The sequence below is a fragment of the Salmo salar genome, chromosome 24, assembly GCF_965601325.2.
Source record: "Salmo salar chromosome 24, fSalSal1, whole genome shotgun sequence".
Lineage (NCBI taxonomy): Eukaryota > Metazoa > Chordata > Actinopteri > Salmoniformes > Salmonidae > Salmo > Salmo salar.
Genome location: NC_138314.1, coordinates 2,808,248 through 2,834,987, shown reverse-complemented (window position 1 = coordinate 2,834,987; position 26,740 = coordinate 2,808,248). Strand labels below are relative to the sequence as shown.

Genomic DNA, 26,740 nt, shown 5'->3' with positions numbered 1-26,740 from the left:
GACGGGCGGCTCTGGCGACTCCTGACTGACGGGCAGCTCTGGCGACTCTTGACTGGGATGACGCACTTGAAGCCTGGTGCGTGGTGCTGGTACTGGACGTACCAGACTGGGAACATGTACCTCCAGGCTAGTGCGGGGAGCGGGAACAGGACGAGTCGGACTGGGCTGACGCACTTCCGGGTCCGCACGAGAGACAGGAACTGGAAACACCGGGCTATGGAGGCGCACAGGCGGTCTTGATCTTACCTCCTGCACAACCCATCCTGGCTGGATGGAACTAGTAGCCCTGTACGAGCGGGGTGCTTGTACAGGGCGGAATGGGCTGTGCAGGGGCCTGATGGTAGCCGTGCGTAGAGCGGGAGTTGGGTAGCCTGGTCCTCGGAGGCGTACCGGCGACCAGATGCGCTGCGCAGGCATCCTCCTACCAGGCTGGATGTCCACTCTAGCACGGCACCTGCGAGGGGCTGGAATAACGCGCACCGGACTGTGCGTGCGTATGGGTGAGAGTGCGCTCTTTAGCGAAACATGGCGCCCTCCACCTCATACGCTCCTCCATATAACCACGGGTAGCTGGCTTCCGGCTCTTCCTTGGCCTAGCCAAACTACCCCTGTGCCCCCCCCAAAACATTTCTTGGGGGTGCCTCTCGTGCTTCAACGCCAGTCGTGTTCCTCGGTACCGTTCCCGGTCCTTACCAGCCTTTCGCCTTTCCTCCCTCTCTCTTACCAGCTGTCCCCATGGAAGGCGATCCTTTCCTGCTTGGATCTCCTCCCAAGTGTAGGAGCCTTCTCCCTCCAAGATCTCCTCCCAAGTCCATCTCTCACCATAGTCCAACTCAAATTCCCTCTGCTCCTTCCTCTGCTGCTTGGTCCTGGTTTGGTGGGAGATTCTGTCACAGTTGTCGTAGTGATGAGACCAAAATGCAGCAGGTATGTTTATGCTCATCTTGACGTTTAATAAATTCAAAATGAACACCAAAATAACAAAAGAACGAACGATCAACAAAACAGTCAGGTAAGGCACAAGGCTAAACACAGAACAATCTCCCACAAACACACAGACAAACACACCCAACTAATATAGGACTTCCAATCAAAGGCAACACCACACAGCTGCCTTCAATTGGAAGTCCACCCCAATTAACTCTACATAGAAACAGACTACCTAGACTAAACATAGAATACATGAATCTCAAACAGTGCCCAACAAAACCCTGGAATACTTAAATCAAATGCCCTTCTAGAAAAACACCACCCTGAACCACATAAAACAAATACCCTCTGCCACGTCCTGACCAAACTACAATGACAATTAACCCTTATACTGGCCAGGACGTGACAATTGGATTAACCATTGAAAAACGTAAACAGATTTCTCCTCTCATCAATAAAAAGCAAAGGAGGATGTCTGATCATTAAGATGATCATTAACTTATTTTTATTTAAATTGTCATTTTATTGATAACACCTTAACACATTTCCTTAAGTTTGAGAAACACATGTAGCACATTGGGGTAGCACAATAATCAGAAGAATCAGAGAAATATAGGTTAAATATATTCTACAGAAGAAACCCAAACGGACAAAAACAAAACTAAGACCCAACTGCAGAGAAATTATTGAATAAAGTTTTTAAACAGAGGGACTAGGAAAAGAGTTAAATAAATACTACAGAGAGATACTAGCTCAGTGTTGTCAGTACAGGTGGTCTTGTCACTGGATGGATGCACTTTGTATTCCTATTGTTTAAAATGTTTCCGAAATTAACTAAAAGAAACATAGTCCAGTGTGTTCTTCCCTCTAAAGTCTATTGGAACTGATTGCTTAAAGGTTTGCTTTTTGGAAAGTTACTTCCACAGCCTTTACAATCTCAGGCAAATCTGCCCCCCTATCAGCTAGTTGTACTTTATTACATGTAAGAGTGCTCTCTAGTGGGGTTACATAAGAACTGCAGGTGTTCTTTATGTATCCTTTTTGAGTAAGTATTTGTTGAGTGCTGTTCCTCTCAAAGGGCTGAATCCCAACTTCCATTTACAGTGGTTCCTCATTTAAAAATTGTGTCATACTGCAGTATATTGTGCAGTATGCTGTGGCTAGGATTCAGTACGTCGCAGTGCATGCCGTTAATGCTAATTTTATCCACCAGAGGGCATCTTTGAGCCCATCTAGGCCTACTCCATTTTCTACTAAAATGTACTTAAGTGGAAGTTAGGATTTCCCCCCATGCAAGTTCAGCTGAGCAGGAGTCACTGGAAATTCTTCTGGTTTAGAGGTGATCCTCTCTCTACTGTATGTATAAAAGTAAGCCACTCTGGATTGACAACATTGAGCTCCATATAAAAGCATGCTATAGAATCATCATTACATGTTCATCATCCTTGTCATAATCATCACTATCAAAGTCAGCCTCTCATCTATCTTTGTTATGTCGTCTCGAGACAAAAATAGTTTTATGCACTTAAAAAGCTCAGAAAATTGATTGAGAAAGGTTTAGTATACCAGCATTCAGTAGAAAATGAAAAATTAGAAGACAAATCAGGGTTAACACCAAAACTAGTGTCCTGTTGACTATCATGCAAAGAAATGCCAGCTAAGATGCTAGTTAATACATGCTGCTTTGTACATGCTGCTATTTCTTATTTTTTTGGAAAGGGGGAAGAGGTCGGTTCACATGTTTGGTTAGCTCGATCACTCAGGAACACTTATAGGGACATTAGAAGAGGACCTCCCTTTACATTTTTTTTAATTCAACCTTTATTTAGGCAAGTCAGTTAAGAACAAATTCTTATTTACTATGACGGCCTACCGGGGAACAGTGGGTTAACTGCCTTGTTCAGGGGCAGAACGACAGATTTTTACCTTGTCAGCTCAGGGATTCAATCCAGCAACCTTTCGGGTACTGGCCCAACGCTCTAACCACTAGGCTACCTGCCGCCCCAAATCACAATGCAACAGAGAGTAATTTAACATTTACGTGAGCTGTATATCGAGGGGAAAACTAAATAAAGCATTGAAGAAAAAGCACATAACTGACCAATAAAATAAATAAATAAATAAATAATAAAATAAATATAAACCTGAGGACTAACCAACCGGCTGACCGCCTCACTATCCATTGAGATGGTCAAAATTGTCAGGCCAATAGTGATGAGACACTTCCAAAGGCAGCCAATCACAGGCAGGCATAACAACTATGGTAGTAGGACGGCAAAAAAAAAAAAACACTCACTTAGATCCACAATGTGAAACTTCGATCAACTTCCTGGCTGACTATATGTTGCAGACACCTGACAGATCTCACAATGTCAGCTAACCCCATCCTATAATATATTATAGTAATCGGATACCCGACTGCACAGTCCACGATGTGACACGCAAACCATTTGTTGATGAAATGCAACAACTGTGATATAGTTGGCTTGCAACATTACCAAACACTCCAGAGCTGATTTTTCTTCATATACATGGGTGTGTGAAGCCATCTCTTCCTAAAACATGTAAATCCATCTGTCCATCTCTCGGTGGCACAAACACAATGAGTAGTAACACTAGTCAATAACATGCAATAGTAAAACAAGTCAATGAAGATGATATTACAAATGTGAAAATATAATATACATAAAAATCATAACAAAAGTAAGTCGTGGACTGAAGGCAGAGGACTGACAGGACCGCTGAAATAAAGCCTCTCTCTCCTCCTCTCCTCTCCTCTCCTCTCCATCATGTGGAAAACCAACACAGGAGCTATCCCCTTATACACAGTCTTCTGGATACCCTGAGACCTCAGTCACATTTCTACACTCTAAAATGAGCAGCAACAACTAGAGACCACAGGAGAGAGGGACAAGGTGTATGCAAAGTAAACACTCACACATTTACTTGACCTCACCACTAAAACACTGCTACCTGCAGACTGCACAGGCCCACATCTCTCCAATCCAACAGCCTGTCTGTTAGCTCTCCATTAAACCGCACTAAACATATTAAACAGGCATGGAGCCCTAGGCACGGCTCTATGCAATGCAGGACCTCAGTATTGATGCAGTTTCCAGATTTGATATAGGTTCAGAGTGCAACTGGCTCAAGGTTGACGTGTGAGAGAATGGACAGTTGCACCTTGTGACGCAGTATGGATTTAAGTGTGTAAGGCTTCATCTCTGCTCACCAAAGGTTCTATAAAGCATCCCTGTACAGAAAGATGAGGTGTTATAGGTACTGTACTGTTTTAAAGGGACTGCAAAACTGTTTTAACCTGTTGGGGGTAGGGGGCAGTATTTACACGGCCGGATAAAAAACGTACCCGATTTAATCTGGTTATTACTACTGCCCAGAAACTAGAATATGCATATAGTTATTGGCTTTGGATAGAAAACACCCTAAAGTTTCTAAAACTGTTTGAATGGTGTCTGTGAGTATAACAAAACTCATATGGCAGGCAAAAACCTGAGAAGATTCTGTATAGGAAGTGCCCTCTCTGACCATTCCTTGAGTTTCTTGAATCTGTTTATTGAAGACTGAGGATCTTTGCTGTAACGTGACACTTCCTACGGCTCCCATAGGCTCTCAGAACGCGGGAAAAAGCTGAATGATGTAATTCCAGCCACTTTCGTCTTTGAACCTAAACACAGATTCCTGGTCGGAATATTATCGCTTTTTTACGAGAAAAATGGCATCAAAATTGATTTTAAACAGCGGTTGACATGCTTCGAAGTGCGGTAATGGAATATTTAGAAAAATTTTGTCACGAAATGCGTCGTGCACGTCACCCTTCTTTACCATTCGGATAGTGTCTTGAACGCACAAACATAACAGAGGATATTTTGAACATAACTATGGATTATTTTGAACCAAACCAACATTTGTTATTGAAGTAGAAGTCCTGGGAGTGCATTCTGACGAAGACAGCAAAGGTAATAACATTTTTCTTAAAGTAAATCTGATTTTGGTGAGTGCTAAACTTGGTGGGTGTCTAAATAGCTAGCCCTGTGATGCCGGGCTATCTACTGAGAATATTGCAAAATGTGCTTTCACCGAAAAGCTATTTTAAAATCGGACATAGCGAGTGCATAGAGGAGTTCTGTATCTATAATTCTTAACCTGTTAGGGCTAGGGGGCAATATTTGCACGGCTGGATAAAAAAAATGTACCCGATTTAATCTGGTTACTAATCCTACCCAGTAACTAGAATATGCATATACTTATTATATATGGATAGAAAACACTCTAAAGTTTCGAAAACTGTTTGAATGGTGTCTGTGAGTATAACAGAACTCATTTGGCAGGCAAAACCCTGAGACATTTTCTGACAGGAAGTGGATACCTGATGTGTTGTATTACCTTTAAACCTATCCCATTGAAAAACACAGGGGCTGAGGAATATTTTGGCACTTCCTATTGCTTCCACTAGATGTCACCAGCCTTTACAAAGTGTTTTGAGTCTTCTGGAGGGAGATCTGACCGAACAAGAGCCATGGAACGATGATGGCCCATTAGACACCTGGCGCGCGAGTTCATGTTGGGTACCCTCGTTCCAATACGTTATAAAAGAGTATGCATTCGTCCACCTTGAATATTATTCATGTTCTGGTTAAAAAAGGCCCTAATGATTTATGCTATACAACGTTTGACATGTTTGAACGAACGTAAATATATTTTTTCCCCTCGTTCATGACGAGAAGTCCGGCTGGCTTAGATCATGTGCTAACAAGACGGAGATTTTTGGACATAAATGATGAGCTTTTTTGAACAAAACTACATTCGTTATGGACCTGTGATACCTGGAAGTGACATCTGATGAAGAGAATCAAAGGTAATGGATTATTTACATAGTATTTTCGATTTTAGATCTCCCCAACATGACGTCTAGTCTGTATCGCAACGCGTATTTTTCTGGGCGCAGTGCTCAGATTATTGCAAAGTGTGATTTCCCAGTAAGGTTATTTTTAAATCTGGCAAGTTGATTGCGTTCAAGAGATGTAAATCTATAATTCTTTAAATGACAATATAATATTTTACCAATGTTTTCTCATTTTAATTATTTAATTTGTGGTGTTGACTTGACTGCCGGTTATTGGAGGGAAACGATTTCCTCAACATCAATGCCATAGTAAAACTCTGTTTTTGGATATAAATATGAACTTGATAGAACTAAAAATGCATGCATTGTCTAACATAATGTCCTAGGAGTGTCATCTGATGGAGATTGTAAAAGGTTAGTGCATCATTTTAGCTGGTTTTATGGTTTTGGTGACCCTGTCTTTGAATTGACAAAACATTACACACAACTCTTGTAAATGTACTGTCCTAACATACTCTAAATTTATGCTTTCGCCGTAAAACCTTTTTGAAATTGTAAAACGTGGTTAGATTAAGGAGATGTTTATCTTTCAAAGGGTGTAAAATAGTTGTATGTTTGAAAAAATTGAATTTTGACATTTATTTGGATTCAAATTTGCCGCTCTTGAAATGCACCTGCTGTTGATGGAGTGCACCACGGGGGGGACGCTAGCGTCCCACCTAGCCCATAGAGGTTAAAATAATTGTTATGTTTTTTGTGAACGTTTATCGTGAGTAATTTAGTAAATTCACCGGAAGTTTGCGGGGGGTATGCTAGTTCTGAACATCACATGCTAATGTAAAAAGCTGGTTTTTGATATAAATCTGAACTTGATTGAACAAAACATGCATGTATTGTATAACATAATGTCCTAAGATTGTCATCTGATGAAGATCATCAAAGGTTAGTGCTGCATTTAGCTGTGGTTTGGGTTTATGTGACATTATATGCTAGCTTGAAAAATGGGTGTCTGATTATTTCTGGCTGGGTACTCTGCTGACATAATCTAATGTTTTGCTTTCGTTGTAAAGCCTTTTTGAAATCGGACAGTGTGGTTAGATTAACGAGAGTCTTGTCTTTAAAATGGTGTAAAATAGTCATATGTTTGAGAAATTGAAGTAATAGCATTTCTAAGGTATTTGAATAACGCGCTACAGGATTCCACTGGCTGTTACGTAGGTGGGACGAAATCGTCCCACTGGCCCTAGAGAAGTTAAGATGTTGAATAATAAGTAGTGAAGCTGATATGTATGGACACTATAGCATAATACTGCTGTGGTATTGTTTATTCACTTGTTCTACAGCGGCTGTAAAGTTCTATAGAGGCCTCATTTGCAGTGTGTGCAGTGCAGTGTACTGCAATATCTAGTCGAACCACCGGGAGCACTGGGGATCACAGAGCCTTCCCACACACCAACGGCCAACACCAGAGAGTAAGAGAGAACCGGTAGGTCTATCCTCTGAGATATGTTAATAATAATAAACACAAAAAAGGCAAAAACATGATTAATGTGAAATACAATAAAAGCCTCTGTTACTGTTGAATCTCGTTTCGTACAGTTGATTGTGACCGGACGACGGAAGACACCAAACCAAGCCAACCCCATTTCCAGCTATTCACATTACAAAGCTGAAAATTCAAACCAGTTGATCAAACCGGCCACCTAATACACTCCCATGTACTTGGTTCCACACACACATACACGTGCACACAGAAACACACACACACGCACACACTTCTAACGTTCACACACGCTTCCTCCACACCACGTCAAACACCCCCCTCCTCCCAAAAGTTTTTTTTCTTAAACATGAGCTTTGGTCTAGTATAATAGAATAGATTAAATTACAAGAAGCTTATACAAAAACTGCCAATACCATTTTGTCACTTAAAAGCCACAATAGAAAACAGCCACTGTGAATACTGAAAAACAACATGCTTCCTTAAAAAGATAGAGAAAACAAAATATTTCCTTCAACTCTAGAAACCACTGGCATCAATCATTTGAATTATACAAATTACATATACAATTTCAATTGTGTAATATTAATAATCATAATAATAATAGATTTTACTTAAAACTTTACATACTGTATTTCCTGTGTAGTGTTACGCAACACAAGTGAAGATTCACAAGAGGAAGAAGAGGGAACATCATGTGACATAAGACAAAGAATCAAATGCACAATGAGGCCAAGAAAACACCCCAACATACATACCCCTTGAAACACTCCCTACCCACAGCCCAATATTGGCCATAGGTGTGGCAGTGGTTGGGTTGGAGGAGTTGGGATTGGAGAAAAGGGGCAAAACGTGAGTTGTCCAAAGTTTGGGCTTGAGGGGGAGAAGGGGGTTGTTGATGGAAAAACAATAGATTGTTGTCGGATGGTTGGTTGGTTGTTGAGATGGTTGTCAGTGGGTACAGTGGCGGGTGGCGACAGGTAGTCGTAAAGAAGAGATGCATGCTAGGTATCTAGTGTGGGAGACGTCTGGCGCTGCGGACTCAGAGCCACCCGACACTGGACTTGCTCTCCCTCTATCTCTCTCCAGCAGAGCACTCTTGTTAGCTGTGGCTATGGCATTCTACTCCTGAAACACAGGAGACACAATTTAACAGACATTTCCATTTCACATCTTACATTTCTGAAAACAAGTTTTCAAAACAGCGTGTCTGTGCATGACTGTAAATGTGTGTACACACACATGATACAAACATGTACTACACACCTCACTGGAGTGGCGCGGCAGGCGCACCCGAGCAGTGGAAGTGAACGTTCTGCCACTTAGCGTCCCGGCGGTGCCATACCCTAGTCTCCTCTGATTGGCTGGAGCGCGGATGGCCCTGGCCATCAACGAATTGGGTGAGGCGGATGTAGGCGATGCAGGCAGCGTCCTCTCCAATCAGGTGGACGTGGGGATTCAGGATTGTGGTGTGGATAGGCTTACTGTTCTTAGACAGGACTGGAGGGAGGGAGGGAGAGAGGGAGGGAGAGAATGGTAAAGAAAGGGACACAGAAAGTAAAACACTAAGTCAAAATGGTGATTTGAGAGAATAGGTTCGGTCATTCCATATCTAAAGATCAAAAGGTCCTTCAAGAAAATGAGTCCCAAACTACAGTATGATATCGCTTTCTGGTGCTCCCCCAATCCTTGGTGCTGGATTAGGTGCATGTGTTTCCCCCAATAGAATATAAAGCATCTCTGCAGTTCTTACGGTTCTCAAAGTAGAATCTGTGGAAGTCCATTCCCTCCACCAGGTTGCCCAGGGCCTCAGGTTCAAAGGAGGTCAGACCAGGATCACAGATCTTACTGGGGAGAGGAAACACGCATTCATGTCGTACACACACAGGCACGCACGGACGCACACACAAATTCTGATACATGCTCACACTAAAAATGACTATCAATCATAAAATCCTTCTTCTAACCATCACACACACACTGATGAACTCACGCGTATGCCTCGAAGTCTCCATTGTTGACAGCCTCGATCAGCTGTTCAGTGATCTTGATGATCTCTTGTTTGCGTGCTGTAGGAGGAACACAGCATAGAGTCACACACACACACGCACACACACACACGCCAGTGGAGAGAACTAGTTGTGTGCGGTTAATGTGCACAGTATCCACCTCAGACACACAAACACACAAACCAAAAATCTTGATCACGCTTATAATAAGCAACAAATCCTGTATTGCAGTTTTTTTCAATCACTTTGGTGCAATTTTCAAAAGTATGTAGTCAACCTTCACAATGATCATCAAAAAGACAGTTGTTTCATACCTCTAAGCACATGTTCAATTTAATAAGTAAAACACACAAATTCATATGGTTTCCTTTTCACCAAACTTAAATCAGAGTTTCATCTAGAAATACATGTTTCGCATTGTAATACATGTTCATATAAAGCATTTGCTTTTCACAATGCAATGCTCACATTACATTGAGAAGATATCATTATGTTGTGTTTTGGTGATGAAATCAATGTTCTCATAGTATTTCACAGTAAACTTATATTTTGGATTAATGTTTGTGCGGTGAAAGATGTATCCAAACAAAATGAATGAACAATAAAAGGTTTTGAATATGAGACTTGCGTTACAAGTTCTGAGTTTTGTACTAAGATTTTAGAAAATGCACCACAGCGATTGAAAACAAAACCTGTAACCATCACCAAAACGACAAACAAACACAACCAGTGGATAACTCTAGCACAACTCTGCAGTGAATGTTAGTTGCTACATGTCACACCACACAACTCACCATTTTCACTTCCAACAAGAAAAAAAACAGCACACAGTTAGTTGTGTTTTCCTTGTTTCCCCTAGGTAGGATCCAAAGACCCTAAAGCAAATAAAGGCTTTTACAGCAAAACTCAAAACACGCTGCAAACCCACCAAAACAATCTATTCAAACCAAAAAGCCTAGAGGCCCCTTTTACCCAACTGAGCTCGGCAAGAGGCCAGCCTCGCCTGATATATAATGCTAGAGAAAACCTCGTTAGGGCTTTGCAGTGCTTACCAAACACGAGTGGTGTCACTACATGCATGCACTATACCATACTGTGAGTAAAGCCTTCTGATTGGCTGACACTCTGGGGTCAGGGGTCATGTCCAGTACTCACTCTGAGAGGTGAGGGAGAGGCTGGAGGGGGACATGGAGGGAGGAGGGGAGGTGGGGTGTGATGAGGGGGGGGTGGGCCTGGGGGCTGGTGCCACCTCTACCTCGGGGGGCGCGGGTTTGGTGGGGGGAGGGGCTGGGGCAGGCGACCGGCGAACATTGCTCACTAGGTCTGAAAGACGGGACACTGGTCGTAGGGACAGAGGGATAGAGAGAGAGAGAGAGAGAGAGAGAGAGAGAGAGAGAGAGAGAGAGAGCAAAGGAGCAGGAGAAAGAGGGAGAAGGTGTAGGGGTAGAAAAAAAATCACAAAATTAAATGACGGTGAAATAAAAAAATGTAAGTTTAAAGTATAACCAGAAAAGGGACATGTTCCATTCGAAATTGAGTTATTACAAACTGACTTAGAAGGAAGAATATGAAACATATTCATGAAGACCTCTCAAAACACAGATCCATCTCTTATGAGTGAACAGGGTTCCATTTCTGATGCGGCCCTGCTTGTCTAAATACTCTGGTCCTGCTATAGTCTACTTACGCTGCATGGGGGTGTGAGTCAAGGGTGGGGAGGCGGCGACAGAGGGATTGGCTGGAGGGGGTGGAGGTGTGCTGGTGGCCCCTTCCCCGTCAGACATGGGCCCTGACGCCTTGCGTACAACGCCAAACAGGTCTGACAGCTTGGTGGCTGGACAGGGGGGGGGGGGGGGGGGGGGGATTATGAATGAACTGAAAAAGAAACTGAATATATTCACACAGAAGACGGCATGCCATAAATAAGGATAGCACAAGCAGAAACAAAATCCCTGCATGCGTCCATTGGGACTATGATGCTGCAAGGTTGCTGTGCTGTATTTGTCCACACGAGGGAGACAGTGAGCTGCCACACACACAAACACATTGTGGGCGGAATAGGGATGGCTCCAAATCAAGACAGGAGAGGGGGATGGACGGGTGGAGATAGAGGGAGGAGTGAGTGATGAGATGCATCAGATCAGATCACTTTAAATCTCTCTACATGGATGCCACAGACAGCTATTGTATGCTAGGTTAGGCTAAATTATGCTTTTAGGCTAGGTTCATTTTAGTCACTGAGTTAAATGTTACAGTGTGGTGTATCTAGTCATCTTTTCCTAATACAGGCTTTATTCACAACAGTCTAAGGACAGGACTGTGTTTGACATTTATATTGGCCTTTGAAATCCTTGGGTGGGCCGCCTAAGCGTTTTTTTGGGGCCGTCTAAGTCCAAATGGATTTTCATGATGGACAAACACTTTCAGTGTAAACGCAGCCCTTTCCTGCAGCCAATGACCAAAAGTGCCCTCTTTGGCCTCATGGGTGGAATTTTACTAATATTTTTCATTATTTCATAATGAATAAAGGTTATTAAAAAAACGGACGAAAATCCAGTGTTTCTATGTCGAAAAGTTTTGATATATTTCAGTGTTCTGTGATGTATATAAAGTGTAATATTGATTGGGATGAAAACGCAAAACTGAATACATTTCAACTCTATATCTGACATGGTACAGGTGTCTTTTTTTAAGCCCACAACCATGTGTGTGAGTTGTATACTTCTGCTTCAAAGTAGATTTGTTTAAGACTACCCTGATTTAGCCCACTGCAGTAAAAGGTTAAACGACATAAACCAGAAATAAAATATGTAGAGAAGATAATCAACCTATATATTTTTTCAATAATATAATCTTTGAGAACTAACAATCACCACAATTAGATAGACAGTCAGGGAAAATAAAAAATTACAAAAACAATAATTTTTGCAGTATTGAAATTGTTATTATGTTAAAAACAGCATTAGCCATGGCAAAATGCATAGAATCGCAGGAAATTAGCTTTAAAAAGGAAAATGTTCTCTTGCTCCATGGCAGAATATGAAGAATAGCAGGAAATGTGCTTTAAAATGGCAACATTTGTTCTCAGCTCTATGGCAAAATGTGTAGAATTGCAGGAAGGTAGTTTTAAAACTGCAAACATTTCTCAGCTCCATGGAGAAATGTGTAGAATTGCAGGAAATTGACTTGAAAAATACATCTATAAAAAATCTCTACACCGCCAAGATGGGGGCCTCTAAAATGTTCTCTAAAATTCAGCCGCACCGCCCATTGCCACGCTCCCTGACATGCCCAACACCTAAGCCCCTTTTTGTTCCAGTAAAAAAACTCATATGGGGTCACACAAGCCTAGGGTTGCAAAGGGAGTGTATTTTAGTGGCAACTTTCAAAGTAAATGACCAGAATTTTGGTAACTTTCAAGTTTTTTTTTATTTTATAAAATGACATCTAGTGGGCTTTTGGGTATTTCAGATCACAGTTGTCAGTTATTATCTCTGGCCCTCTGTGTGGCCTTATTATGTGAAAAAAAAATTGTTAAATAAAAAATAGAATGACAAAGCAGTTAAACATTATCCTAAAGTGAATGTCATTGGTGTTTAATATGAAGGTTTCTGCATGAAATATCCTTTATATACAGTATACTGAACAAAAATATAAAACGTAACATGTAACAATTTCAACGATTTTACTGCGTGACAGTTCATATAAGAAAATCAGTCAATTGAAATAAAAAACGAATCAATGGATTTCACATGAATAAAAAATGTTAAGGGCGGCTTATGAAATGGACATTAAATTCTCTGGCAACAGTTCTGGTGGACATTCCTTCAGTCAGCATGCCAATTGCACGCTCCCTCAAAACTTGAGACATCTGTCGCATTGTGTTGTGTGACAAAACTGCACATTTTAGAGTGGCCTTTTATTGTCCCCAGCACAAGGTGTGTAATGATCATGCAATTTAATCAGCTTCTTGATATGCCACACCTGTCAGGTGGATGGATTATCTTGACAAAGGAGAAATGTTCACTAACAGATGTAAACAAATTTGAGCACAAAATTTGAGAGAAATAAGGTTTTTGTGCATATGGAAAAATTATGGGATATTTTATTTCAGCTCATGAAACATGGGACCAACACTTTACATGTTGCGTTGATGTTTTTGCTCAGTATATGTATGTATGTATGTATGTATGTATGTATGTCTGTATATATATTTTACACACATTTATTTTACTAATATATATTTGTTGTCATTGATGTTTTGGTGTCAAACTGGCGGCAGTTGTGAAAAAGTAAATAGTTGGAAGAGTTGCAGAGTTAATTTAAAGGATGCCATTGTGTGGCCTTTGTGCACATGTATGCCAGAGTCTAAATGGTTTTGAATCCGGCCCACTGCCCTTTGACAAAAAAATTATGAAAATAAAGATGTTGATTAGATGCTTTTTACATTAACTTAATTATTTGATTAGATGCTATTTTAATTTCATTATTTTCTCTTGAAGCACATGGTCTATCTACTAGAAACTCATAGAACATACGGACACAGAAATATATATATATATATAAGGGAACACTTAAACAACACAATGTAAGTCCAAGTCAATCACACTTCTGTGAAATCAAACTGTTCACTTAGGAAGCAACACTGATTGACAATAAATTTCACATGCTGTTGTGCAAATGGAATAGACAACAGGTGGAAATTATAGGCAATTAGCAAGACACCCCCAATAAAGGAGTGGTTCTGCAGGTGGTAACCACAGACCACTTCTCAGTTCCTATGCTTCCTGGCTGATGTTTTGGTCACTTTTGAATGCTGGCGGTGCTTTCACTCTAGTGGTAGCATGAGACGGAGTCTACAACCCACACAAGTGGCTCAGATAGTGCAGCTCATCCAGGATGACACATCAATGCGAGCTGTGGCAAGAAGGTTTGCTGTGTCTGTCGGCGTAGTGTCCAGAGCATGGAGGCGCTACCAGGAGACAGGCCAGTACATCAGGAGACGTGGAGGAGGCCTTAGGAGGGCAACAACCCAGCAGCAGGACCGCTACCTCCGCCTTTGTGCAAGGAGGAGCAGGAGGAGCACTGCCAGAGCCCTGCAAAATGACCTCCAGCAGGCCACAAATGTGCATGTGTCTGCTCAAACAGTCAGAAACAGACTCCATGAGGGTGGTATGAGGGTCCGACGTCCACAGGTGGGGGTTGTGCTTACAGCCCAACACCGTGCCCTGTGCTCTTCACAGATGAAAGCAGGTTCACACTGAGCACGTGACAGACGTGACAGTCTGGAGACGCCGTGGAGAACGTTCTGCTGCCTGCAACATCCTCCAGCATGACCGGTTTGGCGGTGGGTCAGTCATGGTGTGGGGTGGCATTTCTTTGGGGGGCCGCACAGCCCTCCATATGCTCGCCAGAGGTAGCCTGACTGCCATTAGGTACCGAGATGAGATCCTTAGACCCCTTGTGAGACCATATGCTGGTGCGGTTGGCCCTGGGTTCCTCCTAATGCAAGACAATGCTAGACCTCATGTGGCTGGAGTGTGTCAGCAGTTCCTGCAAGAGGAAGGCATTGATGCTATGGACTGGCCCGCCCGTTCCCCAGACCTGAATCCAATTGAGCACATCTGGGACATCATGTCTCGCTCCATCCACCAATGCCACGTTGCACCACAGACTGTCCAGGAGTTGGCGGATGCTTTAGTCCAGGTCTGGGAGGAGATCCCTCAGGAGACCATCCGCCACCTCATCAGGAGCATGCCCAGGCGTTGTAGGGAGGTCATACAGGCACGTGGAGGCCACACACACTACTGAGCCTCATTTTGACTTGTTTTAAGGACATTACATCAAAGTTGGATCAGCCTGTAGTGTGGTTTTCCACTTTAATTTTGAGTGTGACTCCAAATCCAGACCACCATGGGTTGATAAATTGTATTTCCATTGATTCTTTTTGTGTGATTTTGTTGTCAGTACATTCAACTACGTAAAGAAAAAAGTATTTAATAAGATTATTTAATTCATTCAGATCTAGGATGTGTTATTTTAGTGTTCCCTTTATTTTTTTGAGCAGTGTATATATATGAATACTTTTAAATTGTTATTAAAGTGTAAATTACCAAAGTTACCATAGATTGCCATGCATTTTCTGTTAATGACCAAAATCAACAAAGATTCTGGTAACTTCGGTAGATTACCGGTAGCTTTGCAACCCTAGTCAAGCCACTCATCATTCAAGGTTTCAGTGTTCTAAAAAGATGATATGATGGTGAGTATACACACAGGGGGGTTGTGTTAGCCCTAAGTCTTGTGTGTCTATACGGAAGTGGGTATATGTGTCTCTCTGTATGTGTGTGTGTGCGCGTCACACTGCACATCGGGGTGTGCTGACTTACAGTGCACAGCGGGCGAGGGGACCTGGGGCTGTGGGGCAAAGGTGTCAGGCTGGGACTCGGTCTTAACTGAACTGTCTATACTCTTCCCTGATCTCACACACACACACACACACACACACACACACACACACACACACACACACACACACACACACACACACACACACACACACACACACACACACACACACACACACAGGACGGCAGATTAATGAGAAGAGATAGAGGGAAAAGAAGGAGAGGGTGAATGAATGAAAGAATGAATTAACAAAAGAAAGAAACACAAGCTTGAGCAGGTGGATGGAAAACAAAAGGATAAAAAAACCTACTGATGATTTCCAAGCTCTGTTTATTTTCTGTATCAGTAGAACAAATGTATTATTATACGAATTTAAAGGCAGAATGTGTATGTGTGAGTGTGTGTGTGTGTGTGTGTGTGTGTGTGTGTGTGTGTGTGTGTGTGTGTGTGTGTGTGTGTGTGTGTGTGTGTGTGAGGAATTAAACACCTCCCCATGTCTTTTCCATTTCCCCTTAGGTCTATGTTGTGGTAAGATGTCAATAAGGTACCTAATTGGTTATGTGGTTTATTGGGAAGTTAATGGCCAGGCTGTCACCCATATAATTATGGTCACAGTGATAATGACTATGGATGTGTCCCACCCTATTCCCTATACACTGAGTATATAACATTAGGAACACATTCCTAATATTGAGTTGCACCCCTCCCTTTTGCCCTCAGAACAGCCTCAATTTGTTGAAGCATGGACTCGACAAGCTGTTGAATGCGTTGGCTGGTGGACCATTCTTGAAACACAGGGGAAACTGTTGAGTGTGTCTTGCCCATTCAACCTCTGAATGGCACACATACACAATCCATGTCTCAAGGCTTGAACATCCTTATTTAACCTGTCTCCTCCCATTCATCTACACTGATTGAAGTGGATTTAACAAATTACATCAAAAAGGGATAGTAGCTTTCACCTGGATTCACCTGGTCTATCTGTCATGGAAAGAGCAGATGTTCTTAATGTTTTGACCAGGGCTCGGGGCACTATGTAGGCAATAGGGTGTAAGTTTGGACGCAGACCATGATAATTCGGAATAGTAGTAACGCAGATTAATACCGGCATCTGTATGCTAGGCATATCTGTCTACAGCACAATGTCATTCCTCGGACTGCTTGGGAGTAGTGATCTGTCTACTGTCTAATACAGTAATACTGTTGAATACAGTAGACAGGAGGAAGAGCAACAAGTGATCTCCTACTCAGAGAGTACTGATGAACATACCAGGAACATACCGTACCATACAGATATATAGTGTACTGTAGTACAGGAGGAGGTATTCTGCACAGTTCAACAATCCACCAACCCAAAATAAACTATGAGCAAATCCAGTTCACTTTTACATGCCAGTCGACTCTTCATTGTCTCTTCACAATCGCAAGCACGCATGAACACACACACAAACACACACATACATTATACCCACACACACACACAGACATACACACCCTTACAATCTAAGAATTCCAAACACACACAACCAGATAACCTATTAAAACATGAGCACAAATCCAACCAAACTCCCATACCGTACTCTCTCTCACCTCAATCGAGTAGATTCATTTCATGATCACATCAGACTAAAGTAGTGAGACTTACGCTACAGTAACAGTACATCTATAAGCGCTCTAGTGCTATGTATCCCAGGTGGCGCTGCAACAGTAATGTGTCTCCAACTCCTCCACGCGGCTCTGTTTCCTGCCACAGGCTAAATATACACACAAGGTGCCCTTGGCCTGCTTAAGGGGGGGGCTACTAGTGCAGGGAGCTGGATACCTAGCAGTAGCACAGAGAAGGACGGTACAAAACAGCTCACTCTTACTTTGGGGGTTAGAGTGTTGGGGTTGGAGCATAAAAGGAAGGTACAATTCAATATGTCAGGGATCATCAACTTTTTTTCTTGAACGATGGTCTGGGGGCCGGAACATAATTACAAATAATTTGTAGATTGCAAATTGACCGCAAGAAGCTCAAACATTTGACTAAAACATAATCATTTCAAACCTTGCTTACATTTGTATACGGTCATATGTCTCTGTATTATGTGTGGGAATACTTGGGAACAGATTTCTTAAATTAAAATCACTTGGAGCTGGTTTCCTGAGGTTTTGACAGTCTTTTATGTCCAACATATTGCAGGGCTGCCAGTTGGGAAACCCTCTACTGTAATACTTCACACTGGACCACCACATTAGTGACCTGCTTTAGGGATGTCTTACTGTTCTCAGCTCATGGACACACACATACACACCTCATTGGGACTACATCACTGTCAGTGCCAGCTCTGACTGGCAGATCTGTACAGTGTGTATTCCCCCCCCCCCCCCCCCTCCTTGGATTTCTTCACATTCTATTGTGTTACAAAGAGGGATTAAAGTTGATTTAATTGAGAAAAAAATTCAATGATCTACACAAAATACTTTGTAATGTCAAAGTGAGAATTATTAAAAAAAAAATTTAAATGTATGAAAAATGTAACACTAATATACCTTGACTAGATAAGTATTCACCCACCTGAGTCAATGCATGTTAGAAACACCTTCGGCAGCGATTTTCTTGAGTTAGTCTAAGAGCTTTTCACACTTGGATTGTGCAATATTTGCCAATGTTTCCTTTAAAAAATTATTCAAGATCTGTCAAGGTTTTGGGGTTCATGGCTAAACAGAAATGTTCAAGTCTTTCATAGATTTTTTTAGATTTTTTTATTTATATATATATTAGTTTTCCCCATTAGCCAACGGTGACAGCTTGTCTTACTGGGGTCCGACACATAAAGAAAAATACATTACAGACAATCTACATGTACTGTAGTGTGTGTGTGTGCATCTATCAGTTACACATACTGGACATGTCAGTACATACACACAACAAGTAGGTCACATGGGGAGAGGGGTTGTGCCGGGAGGTGTTGCTTTATTTGTTTTTTAAAACCAGGTGTGCTGTTCACTTGCGCTATATGAGATGCACTCATGGCTCTGTATAATACTGTACGTTTTCTTGAATTTGTTCTGGACCTGGGAACTGTGAAAAGACCCCTGGTGGCATGTCTGGTGGGTTTTGTGTGTGTCAGTACTGTGTGTAAGTTGACTATGCAAACAACTAGGCATTTCCAAGAAGTGATGCAGTCAGTCTTTCCTCAGCTCTTAGCCAAGAGAGAGTGGCATGCATAGTATTAATATTAGCCCTCTGATTTCAATGAAGAGCAAGACATGAGGCTCTGTTCTCTGTTTTCAAGCAGATTTAAGTCAAAACTGTAAGTTAACCACTCAGGAACATTCACTGTCTTCTTGGTAAGCAACTCCAGTGTAGATTTGGCGACAGGGTCTAGCAGTGGTTTCACGCACAATGAAATGCTGCATTCACGGCTTATAACCTGCTTTGAGCAGGTCCTCTTTGTACAGTAGCTCAGAAGGACACGTATACACACAAACTCTGACAACGTCCACACAGATCTTATTTCAACCCACATTATATTGTCTCTCTCTATACTCAGCTCCTGTGTACTCTACTGGGTACAGTACGCTACCTTGACCTGTCTCTCTACTGTCTCCTAGGGTCTCCAGTTCTTACCTTTGACATCTTCGTCCTCCACAGTGTTGCTGCTGTCAGATGACTCCTACAGAGGGGAGGGAGAAGCACCATCAGAGAGGAACACACTCGACACACACACACGTACGTGCAGGCACACAAATGCACCCACACATTCACACACCCACACAGCTATTGAAACACACACTTCTTAAGAACACACAAAACATGCAAATCTCTAACTCAATTGCCACTCTTGTTACTGCTTCGTTAAATCAAATCCACGTTCAATTAATTAAAATCAATTAATCAAATGACAGACAAACACCTTTGGGATGAGTGTAAGTTTAGTCAATGTCTCATATTTGTCTGAGAGGGACCAACGAGGATTGAGGTATACAGATGTAGGATCTTCATTTGAGCCAGTTTGCTACAGCAGGAAAATAATCCTGCAGCAACAGGAAATGTGAATTTTTATGTGGATTATAGCTAACGAAAATATTTGTAGGGGTTGCTAGATTTTTCGTAAGGAAAAATCAAGTCTGAAATGTCAAAGTAGAAATTACAAACTTCAGAAGCCTTTTTAAACCTCAACTACACTACAAGGAAAAAATGTCCTGCATTGCAGGAAAGTTCTCCTGCAATAAGGTTATCAAATTAAGATCCTACTGTAGGAGACACCTACAGTATTCAGGACGGCTCACAGAGACACAGTGCACAATGAACAGACCTTGACTTCAATAAATGACATTACATCTGACAAAAACATTTAGCTGAAAGCGTGAACCTGTTTCATGTCAGTAAACTCACCCAAGCCGCATCACTTCAGGATCTAACCTCTAACCTTTTACCTCAGCTTGACCCCCTCCCTCATCCCATCCACCTTCCAGTCCCCCTGCTGCCTAATCCCATCAGTGTGTGTGTGTGTGTGTGTGTGTGTGTGTGTGTGTGTGTGTGTGTGTGTGTGTGTGTGTGTGTGTGTGTGTGTGTGTGTGTGTGTGTGTGTGTGTGTGTGTGTGTGTCTCTAAGTGTGTGTGTGTGTGTGTGTGTGTGTGTGTGTGTGTGTGTGTGTGTGTGTGTGTGTGTGTGTGTGTCTCTAATACCACCAGAGTATGGGTGTTAACATAGTCTTGCCTTGCCTGAGGAAACATGAATTCCCAGCTACAGCTTCCAACCATTCGCCCCTTCTGTTCACTTCCACTCCCATAGAAATAGAATCACCACCCATCACAGAACATTGACCTGAATGGGGATACCCGTTTTAGTCATTCCATTTCTATCTTCACTCCCACGTCATCTGTCTATGTCTGTGCAGCCTGCCACTGGATAGAGATGTGAGGGCAGGCCACAGAGATATATTAATTATATGTGGCAGGCATCAAATTTGGCATCCATTCACCAATCTATTATCTTCCATTACACTACTAGCCTAAACTGTTGCTCTCTGCGAAATGCTGTGTCTGTATCTCTCCCCTGACCTGCCAGAGGAAAAGTGTGAGACTTTTTCCTATATGGCACCATATTCCCTATACAGTGCACTACTTTTGACCAATGCCCTATGAACCATGGTCAAAAGTAGTGCACAATGTTGGGAATGGGGTGCCATTTGGGATGCAAGCCTAAGGAGCTCTGGTTTCCAATTAGTGGATTAAATGGGTCTATTCCCCAGCATGATAGGATATGGATACTGGGCCCTCATTTGGAACACTTTTACACTGGAGAATTCCACAGAGGAGTGTGTGATTGAGTGTGTGTCGTGTGAGAAAGAGAGAAGAGGTCACCTGTGTGTGTGTGTGTGTGTGTGTGTGTGTGTGTGTGTGTGTGTGTGTGTGTGTGTGTGTGTGTGTGTGTGTGTGTGTGTGTGTGTGTGTGTGAGTGTGAGTGTGAGTGTGTGAGTGTGTGTTTGTTCTTCCGTCTCCCAGACATAGGATGTGCAGAAATGGCACACTATTCCCTATATAGAGTGAAAAGGGTGCCATTTGGGATGCAGTCATAGCTCTATTGCACAGGCTACATACAGAACACGAAAAGAGACTGTCACTGACAAACAGATCAAACAGATTGATAGAGAGATAGACATAAGGAAATAGTCATGAAACCAGCTGATACATATAGCCTACATTACAAACAAACACTGTACAAGCTCACAATGTCAACCCTAGCCTGGTCAAGCAGACCGACTGACTGCTGCGCTCATGTTTCATTCCACTTCACAGAATGTGAGCTATTGCAAGATTAGGCTGTTTCCAATGGGCACTCCACATCATTTCAACATGGGTAATATTTAGTTTAGACATTGATCAATGAGATTACAACCTATATTCAGTTTGGTTGTCAACGCAACCAAATATCAACATTTAAAGGAGATGTACTGTATCTACTGCTTGGATAGTTCCATCTGTGCAACTGACTTAGTCTGGCTTTAGTTTGTCTACAAATTAATCATTGATATGTTGGATTAAAGTCTCCATCTGAACCAAAAATCTAAGTTAAAAAACTGGACTAAATCAAATTAACCTTTTTTTTAAAGATTTCTGGTTGAGATGGAGACGTGATGAGAACATATCAGTTATTCATTTGTAGACAACCTGGAATTAAAGCTAGACTAAGTCAGTGGTACAGATGGAACTATCCAAGCAGTACATACATCTCCTTCAAATGCGTTGACGACCAAAAGGATCACGAAGGATCATTGCATTTTAAATCAACTAGAGCTTGAAACCCTAGGCCTATTGTATTGTCCATTTTTTGTTGAATTCTGGGTTGAATTGAAACAATAGCTGTTGATGACTTTGCAAATGCTATATAGACCTAAATCGCATCATTGATAAAGTATGGTGACATTTAATTTGCTCTGTAAAAGCTATTATTTGGAATGACTTCGAAAGCAACATTGAATCTATTTCGTTTTTAAGTGGAGATCTCGTAACAATCACTCTCACGATAGCACATTGGTAATAGTCAAACATCATAGCTGGGCTGGGCTTGGTTAAAACCCTGGATGGGAGACCAATGGGTAGGTGTAGATAGATCAATTCTCCAGTAGGAGGTCCTGCCCAGCCTATAGTGTTTTTCCTGATAGTGGACGTAACGTTGAAGATCTGACGTTGTTTTAAAGGTACAAATTCAACATGTTTTATACAAGGTGTGTGTCTATGTTGAAATTTGGTTACCATGACATAATCCTGTGGTTGAAATTTCACCCTCAAAACAACAGTTTACATTGATTACTTTTTTCAAATCCAATGTATTTTGCAAGTAGATTCCACATCAGAATACATTGATAAATAACGTTGGAACAATGTAGATTCAACCAGTTTGTGCCCAGTGGGGTGAAAGCTGTGATGATTTACACAGGGCCATTGGTTGGTTTCAGGCTATTGCATAAATCCTGTAGTTCTGGTGTACTAAGCAAGGCCACATGGGGACAGTACTGTGCACGCACGCACGCACGCACGCACGCACACACGCACACACACACACACGCACACACGCACACACACACACACGCACACACGCACACACACGCACACTTAGGGACAGATTTAGTTCTGTAAGAATTTGCCTCAGTGTAAAGTAACTTTGCACCTCAATAAATAAATCATAAAGGGATAGAATTATAGCGGTTTACTTTGAAGGTTAGTGAATGAGAGGTGTTAATAAAAAAAATGGTTTGGAAATCTGTCCGTCGCCTTCTGTAACACATTTAAGTCCCTGAAGAACTGTATGGACTAATATTGAGCACATTTTTACATTCAAAGATCTAAGTTTAACCAATCAAACTATTGGTTTCCAATTGACATTAGAGTGTTGAAATTGTCTCCACGCAAACACACACACACACACACACCTGCATACTCATTATACACGCTATTAGAGATGTGCTAAGTGGGTGCTGGATAAAACATAAATAACAGTGCATAATTGCACACACCCACACACACAAACACAGGCACACAGAGCCTACAGTACACGCCTCTGTAATGACACAGACACAAAGATGTGGATCGGGGGGGAAGCAGATCAAAGAGAGAATGAGAGGGAGGACAGGAGAAGGGGGATGTACCTTAGTCCCATCCACTGGATTATGGATAACAGTGGTCTGAGGCTCCTACAGAAAGAGAGGGATGGAGGGAGAGAGATATGGAGGGAGATGGAGAGAGAGAGCGAGAGAGAGATGGAGAAAAAGAGAGAGATGGGGAAGGATGAAAACAGAAAGATGCGAGAGAGAGGTAGAGGTAGAAAAAAGAAAAAGAGGGGAGGGGAAACAGGTAGAGAGAAAGTGTGAAAAAGAGAGCGAGAGGTATGTATGTAGAATGATGATGAAGCAAAAGGCGAGAAAACTGGTTAAGGCTGGAGGTGAAGGAGGGATGAAGATTCTTCTGGAGTGATATTGAGGGGGTGGATGAGCTGAGAACAGTCAATTTTGGGAGAGAAACATTGCTGAAACGCAGAGAGAAAAGTCTGTGCCACACAGTTACACACCCACACCCACACACCCACACACACACACACACACACACACACACACAATAACGTCACAAAAACCCTGCAGGAATGTTGCGCCCCACAAAAGCACATAATGTACAGTAAACCATACAGTATGAAGAAGCCACAACTACAGTTTTGCTCTTGAACGGACTGTATCTGACACATAACATTTTGGTAATATGGGCACAATCTCATGGAAACTTTCCCGAAATAGAGTCACCACATTTGGCAGCTACAGCTGGTTAATTTCCAGAGTATGACGAACACTCGAAGGCATCGGGTGGCCGTCCTATTCCCTTTGGCCAGCATTTACCGACGATTCTACATGTTTAATCGCCACCGTTCATCGACACCCAGCAGGTGATCACTAACCCACCGAGGTCATCCGCTGCTTTTAGCCGTTCGTCGGCACAGTGGTTTTGTCCAAAACTGGAGACTGAGGAGTGAACTGAGGTCATTACAATTCAAGTGTTGTACTGTAGTGGATGGGTACATCAGTGTCTGCAACTGAGTGTGTTTACGCGGCACAGAAGAGTTTGCAGTGCTGTCATGGTAAATGCAATAACAGCTACTCTGAAATACCATTACAGTCTGACAGGACCCAACCTGCCTTAGAAGGATGTTTTTGTAAACATCTAAACAGCTAAGTAGATAACGACTCTATCCTTGTAATGCTATTTCCTCTTCAATCTCACTCCGTTTCTCTCTCCCGTCATCTCTTTCTCTCTTTTCATCTCTTGCCCCGTCTACCTAATTTTCCCTCCCTCTCCCACTCTCTCTCTATTCTGACAGTTGTGTACAAGACGTGTTTGACACACAGGGACACACACGCACACACTTTCCAACCACACCATTCTGAGCGCTCCCCCTAGGATGTGACACCTTCCGATGACCAATCACCAGCCAGCTGTCTCCTGCATGAGGATGACATTATTGTCATGACTACTGTCACCCGGGGCAACAGCTTGAGGAACAAGCAGAGAGAGAACAAGTCAGGGAGGGACTCACTGACTGACAGTTTAAAAAAAGAAGAGGGGTTTGTGTGATATTTTAAAGAGGATAAGGCTTATTATCACTGCCGGGCACTCATAAACCTAGTCTACCTCACACTGCCTCATACTTTATGCACAAGCCTGACTGCATAACAACTAGGTCTTTTCCAGAGGCTTTCAAATACAACAACTGATAACCTATACTTTCTGTACCTCTAAACCATTGTCTATAAGTTTGGGGGAAATATTCTGCATCAAAAGAGAGAGTATGTGAGATTTTACTTAGAGTATCAGTATCTATATCCACTACAGGAACTGCAGTATAATAGAAGAGGTTACAGCACCAAATAGCACAATAATGAGCTTCGCTAGCAGAAGTCCCCCCCCCCCCCCCCCCCCCACACACACACACACACACACACACCAAGCATTAAAGGGCAAATGTGAGGGCGCCTAAAAATATGCTGATATATGGCTGCATGTGTTGTGCTGGTGTTGCGTATGGTAGAATGCCTGTCATTTTCCCCCATTTTTCTCCAGCTCTCTTCTCTAACTGGCCTGATCCCTGTTAAGTGTCTAGTGCCCTCATATCACCCAGTAGTCAGGCAGATCCACCACATGGTTCACTATAGGCCACCCAAACTAACAACTAGTCACAGGAGAGGCAGTGATTCAGCAATATATGGTAAATTAGCAGACACTTTTATCCAAGGTTATTTAAGAGTGAATATATTCAGGATATCTAACCAACGTGGAAAACAAACCCACATTGAAACTCTGGTGTTGCACCATGCTCCAAGTAGTTTACAACCATCTAGCAGTTTTATTGGCATAATGTTCACCAATGTTCTGTCGATCTCTGCTATAGGGAAGAGAGATGAGTGTCAGACGAGACAAACAACCACCCACAGTCTCAGATCTCTGCTCCTCTCCTGTTGAAATACCAAAATGATCAAAGACTGCAACATTATGGAAGGAAACGCACACAGTAACAGTTGGTTACAGTGAAGCAACAGTTGGCAAATCGCTATAACACACGGTGGCAATCTTTAACAGCGAAGCACTTTTTGACACAACCTGGCATTTCTGGCTTCTCTCCTACAGAAAGCATCTGACACACACTTGACAGAGACAACGAAGAGCCATCTAGCCAACCACAGCTGCTCTAAAGTGGCAACAAACAACTGAGACCGACAGAGGAAAAGGAGGGAGGGACGGACAAACTGTCTGAAAAGACAGACGACAGATAGACGGTTAAACGGACAGATAGACCGACAGACAGACGGGCAGAGGGAGGAGGGAGGATTAAAAGTAAATACCAGAACAGGAGTAGGGACGTTTCCTTTAGGGCTGGTGACTATGCTGTTTTTGGTGCTGTTTGTCTGTGGTGTCTGGGGCTGTGCAGGTAGAGGGGAGACAACACAGGGTTAACAACAGTGGCTGGTGGGGTGAGATACTGTGGATGGGTGATGAATGGGTCGTGGTGGTGAAGGGGTTAAAACAAACAGACCTGTGTTCAAGTACTATTCGAAATCTTTCACTGAGCGTTTGTTCTACCTTGATCGTTGTTTGACCAGATGATGAGAGAAGTGATGGTTTTAGCTGGCATGGTGTGTAAGATGTAAGATAAAATACAGCATCACAGGAGATCAAGGGAAACAGAGCAGCAGTGACGGTCAAGCAGGATGTTACCCGTGTGTTAACCATGGAGAGAGAGAGAAAGAGAACAGAGAGAGAGCGAGAGAACAGAGAGACAGAAAGAGCGAGCGAACAGAGACAGAAAGAGCGAGAGAACAGAGAGAGAACAGCGAGAGAACAGAGAGAGAACGAGAGAACAGGACGAGAGAACAGGACGAGAGCAGAGAGAGAGAGAGCGAGTGAGCGCGAGAGAACAGAGAGAGAGCGAGTGGGCGCGAGAGAACAGAGAGAACAGCGAGAGAGAACAGAGAGAGAGAGCAAGAGAACAGAGAA

General features: G+C 42.5%; 1 protein-coding gene across 50 annotated transcripts in view; it reads right to left on the bottom strand.

Moving 5' to 3' along the window:
• Positions 1-1,399: 1,399 nt before the first annotated feature.
• The window catches only part of LOC106584897 (calcium/calmodulin-dependent protein kinase type II subunit beta), a 100,374-nt gene continuing 75,033 nt past the window's right edge, over positions 1,400-26,740 (bottom strand). For 14 of the 50 annotated variants that reach the window (XM_082968393.1, XM_082968405.1, XM_082968392.1 and 11 more), the window contains 10 exons: positions 26,089-26,166; positions 23,353-23,397; positions 19,329-19,374; positions 15,694-15,780; positions 10,992-11,138; positions 10,460-10,642; positions 9,289-9,364; positions 9,049-9,143; positions 8,562-8,795; positions 1,400-8,423 (listed from right to left, as the gene is read on the bottom strand). In XM_082968393.1, coding sequence (XP_082824519.1) covers positions 8,563-8,795; positions 9,049-9,143; positions 9,289-9,364; positions 10,460-10,642; positions 10,992-11,138; positions 15,694-15,780; positions 19,329-19,374; positions 23,353-23,397; positions 26,089-26,166 — 990 coding nt within the window. In that variant the 3' untranslated portion in view covers positions 1,400-8,423; position 8,562. The remainder of the gene's footprint in view (positions 8,424-8,561; positions 8,796-9,048; positions 9,144-9,288; positions 9,365-10,459; positions 10,643-10,991; positions 11,139-15,693; positions 15,781-19,328; positions 19,375-23,352; positions 23,398-26,088; positions 26,167-26,740) is intronic. The other 36 variants (XM_082968401.1, XM_082968413.1, XM_082968418.1 and 33 more) reach the window with 11 other exon arrangements.